The following is a 21,723-nucleotide window of genomic DNA, read 5'->3' as shown; positions in this document are numbered from 1 at the left end:
CCTTTCATTCTTAAGCCTGGGGCCCACCCAGCACCATATGTTAACAAAAGGGGAACTTGAATGGCTCAATATCCCCAGCATAAGCAGCAAGGGGTTAGATCTGATTTCGTATTATTTATATTAAAGATGACCTTTTTAACCCCGTGGATCCTGGAAGGGTTTCAGATTATAACACCATGGGACTCAAGCCTCTAAATGCTCTCAAGTCTTTATTGGCTTTGATTCAGAAACTAGATTTATGCAAAATAGAGCTTGTTTTTCATTAAATTTGGCAGAAGTGCTGATTATTTACACATTCCCCTAATTGTCCCTGTTAATAAGCATTGTTCAGCCGGTTAACTATTATCATTTAAAGCAAATTTTTCCGCACATTTCATGCAACAGAACAATGCAATAATTTTATAGTCGATATAACACTGATTTCTAGATGGTTCTCAGGCTTCCTCACTTCTCGAAGTATGTGGCAACTAATAATTGAATTAATATTACAGAACTCCTCCTTGGCATGGTTGTATAATGAGCTGGGGGCCCTCATGCTGCATGATTTGCCCTTTTTATATTTTCAGGCCTGGTGCCCCAATGCCACTAGCAAGGGCAAAAACCTGCGTGGTTGTTTGAAAGTTGTGAGCGTGATTTTAATTTTTTTTTACCTGTTGGGACCTTCCCCGATAGCTGGGCAATGTCTACAAAGGCCGGCGACAGGGAAATTGCTGCCTGCGAGGGTAGACTGAGCACCCAGCCATGAAGGCGTGCCTAATTCTGTCGGATTTATGCAGCCAGTTTCTTGCTGGGTCGCTGTGAACACGGGATTCATTCCAGGATCTGGATGGCAGAATAATGGTTGCAAGATTACCCTGAAACATAATTCCCTTACGACTCTTAAAAGAGCAACGCCTTCATGAAAAAGTGTTTGGCAAACCTTGTTCTGTTCAGAAGTGCTCAGCATGATGCTGTAAATTACATCGAAACACATCACAGCTTTACTTGAGGTGAAAATCACACACAGCTCTACGCCATGGCTGCACAAAAAAAAAGACAGAGATAGATTACTGTGTGTGTATTCTCCCAGGAGATTACATGGCTGCGGGATGCGGGGGTGGGGGTGGGGAGGGGCAGTGCGGAGAGGGTAGGAAGTGTCCAGTCATGATGCTCCAGCCATCGTGATGTGAGATGAGGCTTGATGGACCAGCTGGTCTTTTCCCGCCCATCAATTTTGTAAGTTCGTGTGTATCCATGTGTGTGCGCGCATCCGTGTGTGTGTGCCCGTATGTGTGTACTCCCACACACGTGTGTGTTCATGTGTGTCCATGCATGTGTGTATATGTGAGTGTCCACATGTGTGTCTGTCTGTGTGGGTACGTGTGTGTCCATGTTTGCATTTGTGTGTGGTGTGTATGTGCTTGTGCTTGTGTCCATGTTATGGTTGCCAATCCTCCAGGATTGTCCTGGAATCTCCAGGAATTAAAGATTAATCTCCTGAACACTGCTGCCAGCAACCCAGGAGAAAAATTATACGGGCATTAAGAAAATTGTAGATTTTAAAAAAATTTTCTTTGGATATTTTTGTTTATTAGTTATAAAAATATTGGAGGTGAGAAAGAAGGGCTGTTTGATTGATAGTCAAGCATCATCCATTCGGGTAATGAAGTCTATTTGCTTTCCAATTGGCCGTGGGAAGGCGGTGCACCGCGAGGATGGATGTGTCAGGTGACCAGCGGCAGGACCGTGGGGTGGTTAGAGGTGAAGTCGTGTGATGAGACCTACAGGAATACGTCCAACCAGAGATTGCCGTCTTTAGGTGCCTCCCTACTCCTCTGGAGACATTAACACTTCCTCATTCACAGTGCAGGGCTGCTGCTAAAATTTATGGCTGGCATCACCGACTGCACCATGATATAAAGGGGCCCGCACTGCCCAACCCCTGGAGTCTTGGTGCAGGGAGGGTCAACTGCTTGTTGGTGCAGCACTTGGAAAGAAATGTCCTGCTAGCTCCCCCAGTGGCCTATTGCGTAAATGCAGTGCTTGGTGGGGTACTGAACCAAACAGATTAGATCCCTGGGGCATGATTTTAGCCCCCAAGATCGGGAGGGTTGGGGACGGGCGGGGCGGGGGGGCAGAGAAAATCAGTGTTTTTGGGAGCGGGAAGAAACCCAGCCTCCAACAGCCCATTTCTGGATTTAACCCAGGCAGATCTGTGTGCGTGTACACAACAATCACCAGGAAGTCCCACCCACAGTTAAATCCGGTGGGCCGATACTTAAAGGGGCAATATACCTCATTGCGATATTTAAGGTACTTTATATTTTGTGTGTTGGATACTTAAAATGATTTTAAGCTTACCTGCTCGGGTTTCATATCACTTCCGATTCATGTCAGGTGAAAGCAGGTGGGAAGGGCCGGACCCATGAGGTGAGTGCCTTTATTGCACTGCTTGTGGGCCCGGAGGAGCAGGAGTGTTTCATCCAGGCCCAAACAAGCTCACCTGGTGTGATCAAACCCCTGTGATCGGCCAGCCCCCTCCCCATGTCCGACCCCCCAATCCCCGATGTCCGACCCCCAATATCCGACACCCCAACCCCCGATGTCTGACCCCCAAAGTCTGACCCCCCAACCCCCGATGTCTGACCCCAATGTCTGATCCCCAACCTCCAATATCTGACCCTCCAACCCCCGATGTCCGACCCCAATGTCTGGCCCCCAACCTCCAATAACCGACACCCCAACCCCTGATGTCTGACCCCCAATGTCCGACCCCCCAACCCCCGATGTCTGACCCCCAATGTCCAACCCCCCAACCCCTGATGTCTGACCCCCAATGTCCGACCCCCCAACCCCTGATGTCCGACTCCCGATGTCCGACCCCCCCCAACCCCCGATGTCTGATCCCCAATGTCCGACCCCCCAACCCCCGATGTCTGACCCCCAATGTCCAACCCCCCAACCCCTGATTTCTGACCCCCAATGTCCGACCCCCCAACCCCTGATGTCCGACTCCCGATGTCCAATCCCCAACCCCCAATGTCTGACCCCCCAACCTCCGATGTCTGAGCCCTGATGTCCCCACTGCGATGTTCTACTCACGATGTGATCTCCAACTCCCCGATGTCCACCAACTCTCCAATCTCCAACTCTCGATGTCCAACTCCCCAATGCCTGAGCCCCTGATGACCCCTTCAATGATCACCGAACCCTCCCCCCACCGATGTCGTCCATGTCCTCCCACCACCTCCCACTCTGATTTTTCCAAAGCCCCATGAGCCCCCTCTCTCTTTCTCCCACCCCCCCCCCCTCTCTGATTTGCAGCTTCTTTCACTGCCGACAGGCAGCCAGCCCATCAACCTGGCTGCCTGGAGCGTGGGAAACCCGGAAGCCAATTAAGGGGCTCTAATTAAGTCACGATCGCACGGAGCGAGGTAAGAATTTTTTCCCCTGGGTTTCCCACATTCCCATTGATTCTCCCCCCTCCCCAACCCCCTCCTGCTAAGATCCTGCCACCATGATAAAATCATGCCCCTGATCTCTGCTTTGATCCCTGATCTCTGCTTTGATCCCTGATCTCTGCTCTGATCCCTGATCTCTGCTTTGATCCCTGATCTCTGCTTTGATCCCTGATCTCTGCTTTGATCCCCGATCTGTGTTGGGATCACTTGCCTCAGCAATGATGGAATAGGTTCCTCACAATTGGCCTCAGCGACCCCGGTGTCGGGAGGGAAAGAAAATCAGCCAAGGCTCCGACTCCTAAATGCTATTCAGTGACCTCAGTGTGACTGGATGTGGGTTAAGGGCAGATCGGGTTTGGCTGTTATACCCTCCACGGTTGAATAGAGGCTCCCGATGCTTACTGTGTGGACTCGCACACGGAGGCCTGCTCACTTGGCCGAGGCACCAGAGGACTGCTGGCCCTGTGGAACTGTACCTCAGGAGGAGAGGGGAGGGAAACTAACAGAGCCCCCGCAGGGTTAAACTTGACAAGACGGGTGGGGTGGGGGGAGGGGAGGGGATGGGGGGACGGTGGGGGCAGGGGTTGGAAAGGTTGAACAGCAAGCAAGTTTTCAATTTCAATTTAATTATGCTTAAATTTGCACCTGATAAGGGCTTGTTTATCTGGCAGCGCAAGCTGTATAAAGACTGATAAGGAGTGTCTTAGCCTGGCTGATATTGATCACGGGGTCCCCTGATACTGATCGTGCTGTTAAATTAAGTGTTACACACGTGCTGGTCATAGCACCCTGAACAGACTCCTCAGCAACTGTGACTGAGCATCTCAAGTGGATTTGCAAATTAAACTTCGGAAAGGTTCTAATCATCAGTTCAAATTCTCACATTTCTCCCCTTGTAGAAAATATTTTTGCAGTGTTGTCACTGGGGTTCCAGTCAAATGCCATGGTGAGAGTGCAAAATTTGGTGCTCTGTCCACTTGAACTGTGAAAAATGCCCAGTGGTATAATTACAGACTCTGCCATTCTAAGCTCAGGTTGTGTGTGCATGGAGCATTTTGAACTGCGAGTGAAGTATTGGTGGGGACAGGTCTGACACTGGTGGGGACAGGTCTGACACTGGTGGGGACAGGTCTGACACTGGTGGGGATAGGTCTGACACTGGTGGGGACAGGTCTGACACTGGTGGGGACAGGTCTGACACTGGTGGTGGTAGTGATGGGAGCAACCTGCGGAGATGAACTAAGTGTGTCAATTGTGCATGTGTGTGCATTGACCAGTCTCAGCTGTTATGCCCGGCACTGTCAAGCCGCCTCCTGAAACTCACTGTCTAGGCTCACACACGATAACTGCCACTTGACAAGGCATTGAAGAGTGTCCAACACACCAGGCGAGAGTCCGCACCTTCAGGAGAGCAGAAAAATAACAACAGATGTGAGGAAAAGCAAATATTACGTAGACCAGCCCAGTCCAATACGTTAGCCACTAGTGCGGGTGTCAGGTCGGGTCAGGATTGAGGTGAGCGATGAGGCCCTCTGTGGTCAGATTGCCCAGCAGCACTGCCTGTCATGATTGAGTCGGGCACCGGAGACTGTTGGCTCCCATGGAACCGTGGCTCAGTAAGGGTCAGCTCCTTCACAGTAAGGGGAAAGAAAATGAGAGGGAAGGCAGGAAAAGTGTGCCATTTCCAAACGGGCCTGCTCGTTCTGTTTGATCGCTATCTGCTCAGACATTCGCGCGCACTAAGTGAAACGAAACTCTTTCAGGCCGATCTCCTGACCAGATCGGCCTTCCCTTGCCCTATGTCTTTTGCCTCTTACCACCTGAATGTGAGGGGGTGTCGCAGTGCGCGGCAATCAAAGGCCCCAACTCAGCGGGAAAGGCTTCGCTGGCAGGACCAGTAGCAGGCCTCAGAGGGGCACGGTTCCTATTGGGCAATCACAGTGCGATTCTGACAGTTGACCCTGAGAAAGTCACAGGCCGCACTGCCCTGACCTGCCCTGCCCTGCCCGCTGAAGGAAGAAGAGGAAGTCTAGAGACAAGAGGAAGTGGTGGGCATCCTACAAGGGGGAAGAGGTAGATGGGGAGGAATATCTATTTTAAAAAACTTTTTTTTTTGCTGACACACTGGAGTCTGTCCAAAAAAAACCCTCCATCATATGGCCTATTTATATAGCAGAGGCACTACGGATGCACTGTTTTGAAATGTACAGCATTTATATTGTGGGCCACAGCAACAGTACATCTGTGACACATCTTGACTTGAGGTTACGATGCACGACACCCATCTCCTGCACCGAGGTGGTGGCTAAGGGCTTGCTTTGTCATTCCTGCTCCGTCTCCAGCCAAGTTCACAGCAGCATAGGGTTGCCAACTCTGGTTGAAAATATTCCTGGAGGTTTCATCACATGACCCGTCCCCACGCTCCCGTCATTGGTCACACAACACGTCCATCCTCGGGGCGCACCACCTTCCCACGGCTAATTGGAAAGCGAAAAGACTTTTCATTACCCAATTGGATGATTCTTGACTGTCAGTCAAACAGCCTTTTTTCCCATCTCCAATATATTTATAACTAATAAACAGAAGCGTTCAAAGAAAATGGAAAAAAAAACTTTTTAATGTCCCATGATTTTTCTTCCGGGGTTGCTCGTAGCAGTGTCCTGGAGATTAACCTTCAGTTCCCGGAGACTCCGGGCCAATCCTGGAGGGTTGGCAACCCTACGACAGCAGCAGCAGCCTAAGATGACAATTTTGGGTCTGGATGGAGAATAAGATTGGGCAGGGGTGTAAAACCTGCGTCCGACCCGATCCCACCTGTTTCCCCGGCGTACGGGTCAGGTTAAAACGAACCCCCGTTCTGCGTGGTTTTGTATATCTCCTGTGAGGACGAGCCAAACCTCCACTCAGCACCTCACCGCAGCAGCATGCCTGGGACAGGGACATGCACTGCAGACGGGTCATTTTCCAACGCCCGTGATTTTTGATATGCACTGGCAGTGGCCAAGGTTCCCTGTTACTGGCCCGTATTTTTATTGAGCAAGGAGGTAGCAACTCAGCTATTTCAGCAACAAAGAGTGACAATCCCTACATTCTATATTTCTTGTATAATTCACAAGCGTTCCCCAATGGCTTAACTTACACCGCCCATTTTGTCACTGAACCTGACAGACCAAGAAGATTCCAAGCACAACAGCGACTTGCATTTATATAGCGCCTTTAACGTAGTAAAACATCCCAAGGCGCTTCACAAGAGCGTAATCTGACAAAAATTGACACCGAGCCATGTAAGGAAATATTAGGGCAAGTGACCAAAAGCTTGGTCAAAGAGGTAGGTTTTAAGGAGTGACTTAAAGGAGGAGAGAGAGGCGGAGAGGTTTAGGAAGGGAACTCCAGGGCTTAGGGCCCAGACGGCTGAAGGCACAGCTGCCAAAGGTGGGGCGAAGGACGTGGTGGATGCACAAGAGTCCAGAATTGAAAGGTTGTAGGGCAGGAGGAGGTTACAGAGATAGGGAGGGACGAGGAGGGATTTGAACATGAGGATGAGAATTTTAAAATCGAGGTTCTCCTGGATTGGGAGCCAATGTAGGTCAGCGAGCAGAGGGGTGATGGGTGGAAGAGACTTGGTGCGAGTTAGGATACGAGCAGAAGAGTTTTGGATGAGCTCAAGTTTATGGAGGGTGGAAGATGGGAGGCAGGACTGGAGAGCATTGGAATAGTCGAGTCTAGAGATAACAAAGGTATGGATAAGAGTTTCAGCAGTGGATGAGCTGAGGCAGTGGCGGAGACGGGTGATGTTACAGAGGTGGAAGTAGGTGGTCTTGGTGATGGAGTGGATATGAGGTCAGAAGTTCAGTTCAGGGGTTCAGAGGTCGCGAACGGTCTGATTCAATCCCCAGTTAGTGCTGAGATAGACGATCTCAACTTGGGCGACACCCTGGCCGTCACAGTTGGCCGCAGAGGCCCTGCGAGGGGAAAGGTCACGCGGGGTTTCCGATCCTGATCGCTATCCAGTAACCTCTGCTAGAAAATGAGCATCGAATGAGGACACCACTGGCTGGGTTGTCTCACTTCAATACAGTCCACTGCCTGGGCTCCAAATGAAGGATGGACACTCAGGTGAGATGCTAGAGGGAAGGCCGTGGGACATTATTTCAGCAACTGTCAGTGCCTTCAGGAGAGAAAAGGAGAAAATGAGATGGAATAAGCATAATTCTATGAGTTTATAACTGTTGTTCACTAAATCAGAGAAGAGCATATATAAATGAGCCCTCTAGGCTGACTTGTGACCTGTTGTTGCAACTCCATATCCTTGAAAGTACACCATGGGATCCCAGCAAACAAATGATGAACAGCATAACGTGTTTGTCTAAAATGTCTGCGCCTGCTATTTTAGCAAAGATCTTAACCCATTTATTTTACAAATTAGGAGGAGGAAAGGCACTATATGTGTTTATCTTTCTCTGCCTCTGTATGTCTCTGTCTCCATGTACTGCCTCACTGGTAACTCTAGTTAGAATGTTTACATTTTCTAGCTATCAACAGAAGCCAGGTGATAAATAGAGGCTGTCTGTTTGCTTTTAAAATTCAACTGATATTTTTTTAAAAAGACCTAAAATTAGGATAAGGCAGGACTGTGTTTTTCTCAACTTATTGCAATTTCTGAAGCTTTTGAGTCTGATTTGAACGCCAACTGAAGCTACCACAGGTGTGTAATCAGTGCAGTTGTAGGATCTGCCTTCAGCTCATAGTGTCAGCACTTTGGGCAAAGATATCTAGCCCCAGCCAATGCCATATACCACCTAACTGCAACTTGTATATTTTGCATAAGATTTTCCTATGCATTTGCAGCTTTAAGATAAGAATCAAATACATAGGTAAAAGAATATATTTAGAAAATAAAGGCTACTCATTTACAGGTTTCACGGAATAAAGGACAAAGTTTTAGAATTCAATTCCCGTATCACCATTTAATATAAGTAGGATTTGTAAATCAGTGGCCCGGCTGTGACTCCCCATAGGGCATTCACACCACTATTGTTATAAAGCAGCGAGTCTCTGACTCAGAATGAGAAATGCCATGGGAGACCTGCTGGACGCTGGTACATATTAAACCTGGAATATTATTAGCCCTAATTATTATATTAATATTAGGCTAGTAGGACCACAGAACATAAATTTAAATTTGTGAAAAGTAAATTTAAAAATTATATTTAGGAAAAACTATTTTACTCAGAAGCCCTGATTTTAACTTATCCGTCTCCCGGTGCAAACAGGAGGGGTTCAGGCCGCACGCCCGTTTTACACCCCACCCGTATTTACACTCCATTGACTTCAACGGAGCGTAACATTGGGCGGGATGCAAAACAATGTCCAACCCTCCCACCTCATTCCCGCTGGGTGGGTTAAGTTAAAAGCGGGGTTAGATGCTAGGACTAATCTGCCAGACAGGTTAATAGAGACAAAGGCATAAGGGTTGTTCAAAATGCAGCTGGATGTCAGGCTGTGTTAGTTAGGGTACTGGAGGGATAAACTCCGATGGTTCTTCCTCCCCCTTGACCATTCTAATATTACCTTTTAATTCCTGGTTGTCGGCCAATATTTTAAAAGAGAAATCTCTATGTGAGAGAGTGTGCATGCTGTCACCCAGTCAGCTAATGGAGTCACTACAGAGTGAATGTTATTTGGTCTCCTCGCTACCAAATTTGTCCAAGTTAAAGCACCGGGCAGATTCAGAAAGTTAACAACTGGGCATGTGCAAGGTTTGCCCATGTGCAGTTGCTCAGAAGTTTGCGACCTTGACCATCTGGCAGAACCTCTCCCTGGATCGATGAAAGATTCTTGAAGGCAGCAATTCACGGCCTACACAAACAAGCCAAGCCCGTTCGTGGCCCAGGCCCAAGGCCCAGGCCCAGGCCCAAGAAAACATGGCTGACCCAGCTGTCGTTAGTGCCCAAGGGTTATCGTCACCGATCCAAGTGCATCCAATGGCCCTGGGCCTTTTACAGAGTTGTTTTCAATAGCAAATACTTGCTGTCAAGAGACAAGTGTGTGAAGTAAAGGGAATACCAGTTTCTATACAGAAAGGAAATCCCCTTCCACCGCCTCCCCCTTATTATCTGAGGAATGTATTCTAAAATAAAGTAACTGGTTACAATAAAACACTTTTATGAACCTCACTCCTGTTGCATGTTGTGTTCAGGGCAGGAAGTCAGCCAAGCCACATCAGGCCAGGAGAATACAGAGTTAATTGCTTTACAACTGTGTTGTAAAACACTTTTAATACTCTTGTCAGTACGTTTTAATGTGCATTCTATCAACAGAGTATTAGGGCAGTGACACGTTTATTGCAGGTTTGAAAAACCCCTGTTTACTGAAACTTGGCAGTGAAGTGCTGCTGAAGAACATCACTTGATAGCCTGATGGCATTTTTACTGTGCTTTATTGCAGCTAATCACCCCGCACGCAATCAGAGTGCAGACCCCTCCCCGGCACATCCCCGGCGTGGTGGAAGTCACACTGTCCTACAAGTCGAAACAGTTCTGTAAAGGAACTCCAGGCCGATTCATCTACACAGGTAAGCAAATGTCGCCATGTCTTTTTTTGAACTTCTTGGTGTTGTGGAAAGGCCGGTGTGTTTTTTTTTCTCCTCTATGGTCTGAGAGATCATTTGTAACCTTTGCTGGTTGGTGGTCTTTCAAGTGTTCCTGCTCCTATCTTGCTGTTGTGTTAAATGTTCCATTAGTTTGCTCTGTCAATGGTTCGGTTGGTAAGTGCACTGAACCATGTGGAGCTGCAGACATGGCAAGATCCATAGTTTAATCCTCTGGCTGAAATCGATTTGTGCTCGATTTCAGCCAGAGTGACAAATGGGTTTTGGTCCTCGGGAAGGCTATCATTCCCCCCCCACCATCTTCCTGATCGCTACCCCGTGACCACTGCTGGAAAGCGTGCCTGTTTGGACATTGGGCGAAGACAGGGTCTGCGATGTTCCTCCATGGTCAAATAGCTTGCCAAAACTCACCATCCAGGGTCACGTCTGCTTGGGGGAGGCGCTGGGAGTGGGGGGGCAGGCTCCCTGCACTCATAGAACTGTACGTCGGCAGAATCAGGAGGTGGTGGGGGGAGGGTTAAAAATAAAAGGAAGTTGTCCCATTACATTGTGTGGCTTGCTTTGCCCATGGTGTGTGACTTTGCCTGTTTCCACAATCCCTCTTCAGCCACCACGCGAGCTGTGCCAGTGTTTGGATGTAAGCTTTAAGAAAGAAAGGAATTGCATTTCTATAGCACCATTCATAACCTCAGGATGTCCCAAAGCGCTTTACAGCCAATGAGGTACTTTTGAAATGTAGTCACTGTTGTATTGCAGGAAACACAGCAGCCAATTTGCGTACAGCAAGGTCCCATAAACAGCAATGAGATAATTTGGTTTTTTTTGGTGATGTTGGTTGAGGGGTAAATATTGGCCAAGACACCGGGGAGAACTTCCCCGCTCTTCTTCGAATCATGCCAACGGATCTTTTACGTCCACCTGAGAGGGCAGATGGGGCCTTGGTTTAACATCTCATCCAAAAGACAGCACCTTCAACAGTGCAGCATTCCCTCAGCACTACACTGGATTATCAGCCTAGATTATTGTGCTCAAGTCTCTGGAGTGGGACTTGAACCCACCACATTCTAACTCACAGGCGAGAGTGCTACCAACCGCGCTACAGCTGACACAGTGTGTAGGCAACATCTTCACTCCATATTTTGTGCGGTGATGATACTGCTTCTGGTTCCTGCAGCTTCATGTTCAGTGGTGCCTGCAGCTGTTGCTATGTACATACAAGCCAGAAGTGATACCAGAGCACACCTCTGCTGCTCCCTCCCCCGTCCCCCAGTCTGATGCCAGTAGTGAACGAGCAGCATTTTTCTCACTCACTGCCATCCAAGCTCAGTGCCAGTGAAGCTGCGTTTGGAGCATTCAAATTCCACTGGGGAGCAATTAAGACAACTTGGCACTCGGAACAGAGCGATGGAGAGGGGGGCCCAGACTAACTACCTGTCAGTGCTCTGAGCAGCCTTGGCTGCAGTAATCTGGCTCCACCATCTTTATATTATCAGCTAGAGAACCAAGAGACCCACCTTTTGTACTGTCTCTGATTGGAGCTCCCAAGACACTTGAAACAGGGGTCCTTAATATCTTTGGAGACATGGAGTTGGGAGTCCTTCATACTAAGGATCAGCTGGGTATTCTGGGCGGGAATGTTTATCTAAACCTTTAAATGTGATACAAACAAAGTATAGAAGTTACTGATGTAGGAGTAATGGAGTAAAGACAATCCTCCTTGTGTTACATCACAGAATCTGCACTTAAACCCCATCGAATCTTTTTATTGGTGAACTTGCCAGATCTTTGGGGATCATTTTTCTCTTTCGAAAGGATGCGAATGACTGTAATTCTCCACAGATCATAAAGGATATTAACCTTCCTAAAAACCTAGCTGGATTGTTAATAAATAACCCATAAGTTTCCCTATAGGCTCAATGGGTAAATGCGCCATGTGATTTGAACTGAGCTATATTGATCAGGCAGGTATTAGGTTCAATCCCTAGTATGTGCTGAGTTAGCTGATCGCACTGCAATTGCCCTCAGTTTCTTGGGGCTAGGGAGAGGAAACAATTGGTCAAGGTTCCTGCTCCTCCTCCTCATCATCATGACTCCTGCTGGGGATACCAGTAGCTCCTTCAACAAGCAAAACATCCTGTGCCAGGCTCGATAGTTAATGCACAGTAGGCTATTCGAATGTGGAGAGATATCACATTCAAGTATTATCCTGTCCTCAACCAGCAGGGGTCACTACCTAGTGATCTGGAGTGAGAACCCTCCTTAGCCCAAGGGGCACTGGGGCCATATTTAGTGTCCCAGCCATCTCCCTAGCTGAAATCTGCTAACTTAACAGAGATCAGAGATTGGAGCTGTGAACTTCCTTGTCTGTATAACTCAATACGACACCAGGCATTCCACAAAGGAAATCCTGTATTTTATTTCTTTACATGCATGTTTCCAAGTGGAGTTGTTCCTGGTATCAATAGCCTGGGCTGGATTAGGTGTGGTGAAAGTCTCTCTTCCCTCCCCCCCCCATCTCTCTCATTCTCTCAAGGTGCTCTTACAGCATCGCAGTACCATTACCTCCTGTCGCAGGGGTTTGGCAATTGCAGTCGATGCCAGGGGCAAATATAAGCTCGCTGACCTCTGGCAGTGAAGACCCACTTTTTCCAGCAAGTCTAGGTCTGCTGCCAGTGGTCAGTGGGCTTATATCTGTCACTTCTGCGTCCCCCGATGGGCTTCTAGACACACTGATCCTGTTGAGCGCATGAGTGTGCTTCTGTCATGATGTAAGTTGTGTAACGACACTAGTACATATCACACACACGGACACAAAAGCACACATACTTGGGCATACACACACACGGATATATAAAACACACAGATACACACATTGGCACATACATCCACACACATGGATACATACATGCATGCACACACACATGTGTACATACACACAACAGACACATAAATACACACTGGCACATGCACGCTGCTCACATACACACGAGGAAAAATGTACACATGCACATCCATGGGCACAAAGGTACACATACAGGACACATACAAACACATACCCATTAGTGAGAATGGGAAATTCACTTTTCCCAAGGGGCTGAATGTAATTTTACGGCTGGTATTCTCAAGGGACAGCCCATGAGAATGCCCTTGGGGGATCATGTTTGTAAAGACCCTTGAGATTGATAGGAATGCAGCAACTGAAGGGTTAACCCAACGGACCGTGAAACCATCACCGTGAGTTTTAAGTTTAATAGTGTTAGATTCTCTCACACATGATTACGCAAATAGAAAGCCAATTATGGAGACGTAATGAAAGTATTTGACTAATAGTTCCTATAATTGTATTGCAGATAGAATTAGGCCTGTCGACTGTACGATTTAAACACTGGCATAAATATAAAACCATTATTTTTATTCACTGAGAAACAAAAGCTAAGTTTTGCAATCTCTTTTAAATCAAATAGAGATTTTAATTTCCTAATTTCAAATATCACAACATAAAAATATATCAGAAGTCATTCATACAGGCAAAGGAAGTGTAAACACAATTTGTTCACTTTATTATAGTCTTAGGCCGGTGGAGCGTGATGCGTAGTTGGGAGACTTGAGTTATACTGCTAGCTGTGCATCAGACTGGTTTGCAGACATGAAGGAGATCTGGGCTGTGAATGTTCAGAGAATGCACATGCGAGTGTCCATTCTCTCATTGCATATTAAAAATAACTCCCTTCCAGGCACTTATCAAATAAAAGAAAGACTTCCATTTATATAGTGCCTTTCACACCTCAGGACATCCCAAATCGCTTTACAGCCAAAGAAATACTTTTGAAGTGTAGTCACCGTTGTAATGTAGGAAACGCAGCAGCCAATTTGCACATAGCCAGGGTGCACAAACAGCAATGTGATAATGACCACATGATCTATTTTAATGATGTTGGTTGAGGGAAAACTCCCCTGCTCTTCTTCGAAAAATGACGTGGGATCTTTTACGTCCACTTGAGGGGGCAGTTTAACATCGCATCTGAAAGACGACACCACAACACTCCTTCCGTAATGCACTGGAGTGCAGCCTAGACTTTGTGCTCAAGTCTCTGGAGTGGGACCATGAACCCACAACCTTCTGACTCAGAGGCGAGAGTGTTACCCACTGGACCATGGCTCACACTGTAAAATGTATCCTTATACTGTTATAGTGCAGCCGGTACAAGGTCAAAGTGGTGTGAGAGAACCTGCTCCAGTGGCTCGCACATCCCCTTTGGCTTAGTGTACTAAATGGGCACCTCAGTCTCGAGTTATGCTGCCAGTTTTTTATCGATGCCCACCCAAAGCCACTTCACAGTGACACAGAAGTGGCAGTATAACTGAAGAATTGGAGTCTTATTTTAGTTTTATCTATCTGGTCCTCATTTTGAGCTATATGCTGTTCTCCCCTTCCACTTATATCTGGAACCTGAACCCTTTCCAGTCTACAGGAATGTAGAGTCAATCAACTGCCACATACCTGTGACCTGTATCCTTTGAACCCTCTACTAGGAATATGTGGGTGGTTCATTAGTAATCTTCTCCCCTCTTTCACTGCAAGGTGAATAGATTGTGCTCAGTGGATACATTGCCCCCAACAGCATGGTAGGAATTGGTAACTTGCCACATGGGCAACTGCAGATTCAAATCCATAGCATTGCACCAGGCCCGTGCACCTCACAACATCAGGATCACAGAGAGGCTGGCTCTTGATGGGATGTCATGGAGTTCATGAAGATGGGGCTGAACCTATAATTTGCATCTCCCTGAAGTAGTTATTGAGTTGCCAAGTTGGATTTCACAGATAAAACACCGCTTTCCATTATTTTCTCTAGCGTGGTGACTGGGTGGGAATTGCACTACCCGGTGTGGAATTGGGCTATCCAGACCAGGAAGGCCTCATGCAATCCCTGCAGTGGTGGTAATGGGGCAACACTGCAAATAGCCTCAGACTCAGTATTCCTGGGTTAGGGAGGGGGTGAGGACAGGATTTCCCGCTCATGCTGCAGGCCTCGGTTTCACATCTCATCCAAAAGATCTGGAAAGTGTGCTGGGCGAGGACAGGATCAGGCCCAGCTGTGATTCCTGCTGTGGTGCAATAGCCCACCAGAATGTTTTCATCTTATGTGCGATGAATGTCCACTTGGGCAAGACACCAGATGCTGCTGGGAAAATAATAACTTTTGGAAAGGAGGGGCCCCCAACTGAGGGGGATAAAAGTACAAATTCAGCAGCGACTCATCTTCTTTCTATTCTGCAAATGTCCAATATTGTTTCAATTTAATCCAATTATTGAAAAAAATATCTTGGCAGGAGTCAATATAAGCGTAGGTACTCTTCTTACCTGCACCGTCAGATATCTGAGTCTCTGAAAGGATTTGTCTAATTTGCTTGTGCCTGGTTTCATTTTGCCATCCTTAAGAAAGACAGTTAGCAAATTGTCAATGTCATTTGAGTTGGGTGGTGATGGGTGTGGGAGGGGTAGTGGGTTGGTTGTGCAATGGCTGTAAAATGAGCATTCCAGTGGGTCATTTCCCCCGATCTAACAGGGCCAGTGGATGTTGGCAGACTGCCGTGCTTCTACAGTGTTGTTGCACCTAATTGAAAATCATAAGCATGACCATGGAAGAAAAATTTGTTTGTAATACAATCATTCTAACATCAAATTAAAGAAAATGGTTACAAGCCATTTAGCCGGGGTTTCACACTGAGTTCAAGAAATCCCCAAACAATTTTTGCTCCATTTAATGAAGACAGTCAGCACTTTTGCAAAAGGAAAATTGGGACATGCATACTTTCTTTCCCTCTCTCTCTGCAGGAGAAATAAGGCAGTTTAATGGCAAAATCTTTAGCCTCCGAAGTACGTGAAGCATAAATCCTGTCGTATTCTCCACCCAGTGGACTGCTGCTTTTTAATTGACTTTATTGGTCCCTTGTAGGTTTTGAATAACAACCCAACTAGCTCTTTAGCAGAGCCATCCAAGGTCTGTGTGTAGGCCATTCATATTTCCCATGTGAACTTGTTTTAACTCCCACATAGTTCGAACTCCGATTTTTTTTTTAACAAGCCTCATTATAGTCCTACAGGAAATAGAGCAATTGGAAGTTCTGATCCTAACACATTCCACTGAAACATTCCAAGAAACTGGAGTGTTTTTTTTTCTTCTCTCTCTCTCTCTGCAATGTTCTACAGCGAACGCAATGTTCTGGAACATATTATAAAACCACAGTGGCCATGTGTTTTCTCAGAGGGGATAGACCTCAGTCCTTCAGCTAAAATACTTAAGCATTGCTTGTTCGTTTGACCTAATTGGGGGGATAGGAAGAGGAGGAAGGGGAGGGAGGAGTGTGGGGGGAACAAACTAAAATGCAAGGCTTTTTTTTTCATGCTAGAGGGTGGTTCAGTGCGCAGTCAACCATGCTTTCCTCTCTTATGGAACTGTCCCTCCCCTTCTAATGCCCGAATGCTTGTGGTCGGGTCTCATTTAGGAGAAATTATTTTTAATTGTTGTTAGTCAAAATATGCCCTGCAACCATCTATCTGTCTGTGAGCTGCCTCTCAGGCTGACCTAAACCACATTCCTCTGAATTTTTTTTTTAACGTACGCACACATGAAATAAATGACCCGATCCACGGCAGAGAGTGTGCTGCAGACAAGGTCATGTGCCCTGCGTCCCTTGGCCGACCAGTTATGTGGCGACAGGGTTCTGTCCGCCACGGCAGTCAAAACATAGCTTAAATAAACTTGAGGATAATAGGGGCGCCTCGGTGTGCAGCAGGGCAGGGATCCGGTTGACAGGTCGGTTGTGATGCCACGCAGCACGACAGCGAGGCTGCAGCGGCCCTCGGTGCCTGCCGAGCGCACCTCCCGATGGCGTCGATGCCTCACACTGCGTTTGCGCTGCGGAATTCCGCAATGCCAATCAGTTTGCGACGCAGCGGATTTGCTCCGTCGGCACGGAACCGAAAGCTGGGGTGTCGGTTTGTCGACAAGTTGCGTTTAGTGGTCGACTGATTTTCTGCCCGCCGATATGCCCCCTTATCTGGTAAGGTGGGGTGGGGTGGGGGGGTGGTGGTGCAAGGTCTGCATAGGCCGGAAATGGAAAAACAGCCACAAAAAAATGACTGCGTCCGGTACCCATCGGCGATGGTGACACCTGTCGGTTTGCCTCCGGTGTTGCGGGCGTGGGGGAGTATATCACCGCCTGAAACGTTACAGTGAAGTGCTACGGCTGTGGTCCCGACTTGCTTCCAGCAATGTGAATTAAATTCACTGAGAGTTACCTGTTCCTGTTCATTCTGTACCCGTGCCAGACGCCTCTCTCGTTGACGATGAAGGTGCCCAGCAACCGACATCCCAATATTGTCTCAAACTTCTGGGAACTGCACGAAAGCATCTGTGATGACAGTCCCTTCCCCCCCTCTGCCATTCTTTCCCTTCCTGTGCAGAAGTGCCTATTCGTTGCTAGGAACCTTTTCTCCCCCCACCCCCACTGCCCTGTCACCCCCTTCGCCCCCCCCAACCACCACCCCGGAACCCTTCCCCCCCACCCATCTTTTCAAGATTAGTGTTTCATCATTTAGGAAATCAAAGGTGAGAACCAATTTTTGATGACCAAACTCCCAATGTGTCATTGTCAGGTCGGTCAGCCAGAGGTAGGGTTGTCAACTCTGGTCGGACGTATTCTTGGAGGTTTCATCACATGACCTGCTGCCTCCAGCCGCCCCGCCCAGTCAATTGGCCTTTTTACCCATCTCCAATATTTTTATAACTAATCAATGAAAGTGTTCAAAGATAATGAAAAAAACATACAACTTCTTTAATGCCCCTATGATTTTTCTCCTGTGTTGCTCGCAGCAGTCTCCTGGAGATTAAGCTTTAATTACCGGAGACTCCAAGGAAATCCTGAAGGGTTGGCATCCCTAGTCAGAGGCCCCAAGGTAGGCTTCGAAACCATCTAATTCAACTGGAATCATCAAATCTGACCTTTGCTTATTTGAATCTCAGATTTCTGGAGGAAAGGACATACATGAGGGAGAAGGAAATACAGGGATATGGTGGGGGGAGGTGGTGGGGGCAGATTGGGATGAAGTAATTAAAATGGGAGGAGGCTCGTGTGGAGTAGAGGCCAGTTGAGTCAAATGGCCTGTTTCTGTGCTGTAGATTCTATGTAAGTCAATATCCTCTGTTCCTCTCCTGCTGGTGTGCAGCTCCATGGGTGATGAGGCAACCCCCCCCCCCCCACCCCAATCTTATCATGCCCAAGTGTTCGCATTTTAAGTGAGGCTATTCGACTGTGGGGGCTTCACTGCTGAGCCTAATCCTGCCCTTGACTGACATTTTCCAGCAGGGGTCACTGGATAGTGATCAGGATTCCTGGTAGATTTCCAACCTCCACCCCCCCCCCCCCCACATCTCAGGGGCAATAAGACCAATCATCGAGCCGCTGCCACCTCTACAGCTGAGGATCAGCTAACTCCGTACAGACCAGGAACAGATTTCACGTTTAACGGCAGAATCAAGTGACTTATACATTAGAGCCGAGATCCGATCTAGATTTTTTTTTTAAAATGTCTTTTTTCTTTAAAACACTTGGGAGGTGAGCTAATTTTTAACTTGTGCTATTGATTTTGGGATTGTGGAAATCCGAGCCGGAATTTCCATGTTCGGGGGAATTTCAGCTACGGAATGAATCACTGAAAGAAACATAGCCGTCGCATGAGTTGGCCCAGAGTGGTCACAGATTAGCAGGAATCAGATTACTGCCGCTGTCAGTTTTAATTGATTAGCAGGCCCGAGCACTCTCCATTGATGCCCCCATTCCAGTGTACAGTGGCCCTGTAATGGGTACCTGTTGAGTTTTTCCTTCTGTTCCTCCAGTATCCTTGGCTAGTCCAACAATTTCCTGTTAGTACCTTAAATACGCTACTAAATATACCAAGGCTTACAACTCTGCCTTGCCCCCGAGTATTCAAATAAGTTTATTTTACCTTGACTTCACTCAAGATACTAAAAAAACATACATACTAAAAGCTACCAGCAGAGTAGAATCATACAATCATACAGCACAGAAGGAGGCCATTCGGCCGATCGTGCCTGTGCTGGCTCTTTGAAAGAGCTATCCAATTAGTCCCATTCCCCTTCTCTTTACCATAGCCCTGCAAATTTTTCCTTTTTAAGTATTTATCCAATTCCCTTTTGAAAGTTACTGTTGAATCTGCTTCCGCCGCCCTTTCAGGCAGTGCATTCCAGATCATAACAACTCGCTGTGTAAAAAAATTCTCCTCATCTCCACCCTGGTTCTTTTACAAATTATCTTAAGTCTGTGTCATCTGGTTACTGACCCTCCTGCCAGTGGAAACAATTTCTCCTTATTTATTCTATCAAAACCATTCATAATTTGGAACATCTTTATTAAATCTCCCCTTAACCTTCTCTGCTCCAAGTAGATCAACAACTACATTGACAACTTCCATTAATTTAGCATACCTCATAAAAGGACATCAGTGCATTTAGCAAGGGGGAGACACTGAGGAAGGAATCTGGGAGCAGAGCGGGAAAAGTGAAACCACAGTTAATTAAATCACTTTTGAAGAAGTTTTTGAATGCAGGAAGACAGGTTGGCAAGGCCAAGTGATTTTGGAAGAGAGCTCCAACCAGAGTTGACAACCCTATGGCAGAGGTGGGAGGGCTGAAAGACCGGCCTTTGCTGACAGACTGAAGGGTGGGGGGATAAGCAGTAATGTAGACCATCCTGATGCCTAAGCCATTAATTATGCTACCCAGTATGGTACTGAATCATTGTGACTAGGACGATGCTTGGTTCGATTGACGCTCCTCACTGCTGATCTCACCTTGGGCGTTGATAGCGACACTGCAATGAGCCTTAGTGTTCCCCAGGTTAGCGAAGGGGAGGAATCACCCAGTGTTCCTGCCCTATGACCCTTGCTGGAAAGTGTGGACAATCAGTTGAGGTCATGTTTGGGCTTGTCAATGATGCTCTTGGTGGTCGAATAGTCTGGCAATGATTAGACATGAAGAACGGGCACTTGGGAGAGTTGCTGGAGGGTTGCTGGCATCCGTGAAACTGCACCCCAGCCTGAGTCAGTGCCATCAGGAGAGCACAGAGTGGGGGCGGGGCGGGGGGCGGTGAGAAGTGGAAAGAAAAGAAAGCTGAGTGCTGTTGCCGCCAATCGATTGGCTTGAAAGAGTAACGCGAGGCCGGGCTGCATCTCACTGTGCCGACGGCTGCAATTCGGCAAACAGGTCCCTGGCCTGTCCCTCTGCAGGACGGTTGAAAGTTCAGAGTTCAACAGCCACGGGAAAGCAGGAGGTTGACGTGTTCATTTTGGGGGCTGTTGCACGGGCCAGGGGCCAGCTCAAATGTGTAGAGATGAAATGAAAAAAAAAATCCATTACAGATGTGTGTGCGGTTAGCTCCGACATTCTCTTATCTGTGCAGCTCGTGCACCTTCTGCGTCACACAACACCGGGCAGCGCGATGATAGTCTTGTGGCTTCCTATGGTGCACGTTTCCTTTTGATTGTTGCTACTTTTAGGTAAGAAATATTTGTAAAAATAGCTGATCTTGAAAGGTTCTATTCTAGCTACAGCTATTATGTTTAAATCTTAGATGCTTCCGGTTTCTGTTGCAGCACTGCCTCTCCCACTTGATAGAACAGCCTTTATAGAACTTGTAGAAAAGGTGGAGAGAAAAAAAACATTCTGCCAGATTGCACGCTGGGTATTAATTGCATGCTGGGTATTAATTGCATGCTGGATATTAATTCTTGTTAACTGAGCGCAAAGATGGGAACCATTTCGTTATTTTAATTGATGAATCTTGGCATAGGGCCAAGTTCAGGTCCCCACCAAGGGTAAGAGGGAAGATGAGTTCAATCAAGATGACGCCAAACTTGGGTTTTTAAAAGATTGAAAATTGTAGCAGAAAGGAAACAATGAGGGAGACGAGGGGTTTGATATTTTTGAGGTCTTAGGAACTGTTCTATTCGAATAAAAGAAAGAAAGAGCTTACATTTATGTGGCACCTTATCACATTCTCAGAACGTCCCAAGGTGCTTTGCAGTGAATGAGATACTTTTGAAGTGCAGTCACTGTTGTAATGCAGGAAACACAGCAGCCAATTTGTACACAGCAAGGTCCCACAAACAGCAATGAGATAAATACCCAGATAATCTGTTTTAGTGATATTGAATGAGGGAGCATGTTGTCCAGAACACCGGGGAGAACTCCATGCTTTTCTTCGAATAGTGCCTGAAGTTACTTTAACATCTCATTTGAAAAACAGCACATCTGACAATGTAGCACTCTCTCATTACTGCACTGAAGTGCCAGCCTAGATTTTGTGGTCAAATCCTGCAACGGGGCTAGAACCCACAACCTCATATTAATCTTAATTTCCACAGAAAGTTACTGTTTCGGTGGCTGCAGAGAAAGAACTGGTGGAATAGTCTGCATATAATTTCGTTATGATGAGGCGCTGATTCATAATGTTGGAGCTTTACTGTACAGTCACACATGAGTAACATAAAATATACTTTTATGACAAAGATATGCTTTGAATCCAACTTTCAGTAATTAGCATAATCAGAGAAATAGATTTGCCAAGCCCCCCTGATGATCTAGTAGC

The 21,723-nt window shown here is 47.0% G+C and overlaps 1 protein-coding gene across 4 annotated transcripts in view; it reads left to right on the top strand.

The window, feature by feature from the left end:
* ebf1a (EBF transcription factor 1a) overlaps positions 1-21,723 on the top strand; it is a 414,365-nt gene that overhangs the window by 276,817 nt on the left and 115,825 nt on the right. For all 4 annotated transcript variants that reach the window (XM_067996542.1, XM_067996543.1, XM_067996541.1 and 1 more), the window contains exon 10: positions 9,888-10,014. In XM_067996542.1, the coding sequence (XP_067852643.1) occupies positions 9,888-10,014 (127 nt within the window). The remainder of the gene's footprint in view (positions 1-9,887; positions 10,015-21,723) is intronic.

Source organism: Heptranchias perlo, chromosome 14 (genome assembly GCF_035084215.1).
Source record: "Heptranchias perlo isolate sHepPer1 chromosome 14, sHepPer1.hap1, whole genome shotgun sequence".
Lineage (NCBI taxonomy): Eukaryota > Metazoa > Chordata > Chondrichthyes > Hexanchiformes > Hexanchidae > Heptranchias > Heptranchias perlo.
Note: the sequence above shows the minus strand (reverse complement) of the source record. Positions and strands in the feature narration are given on the sequence as shown.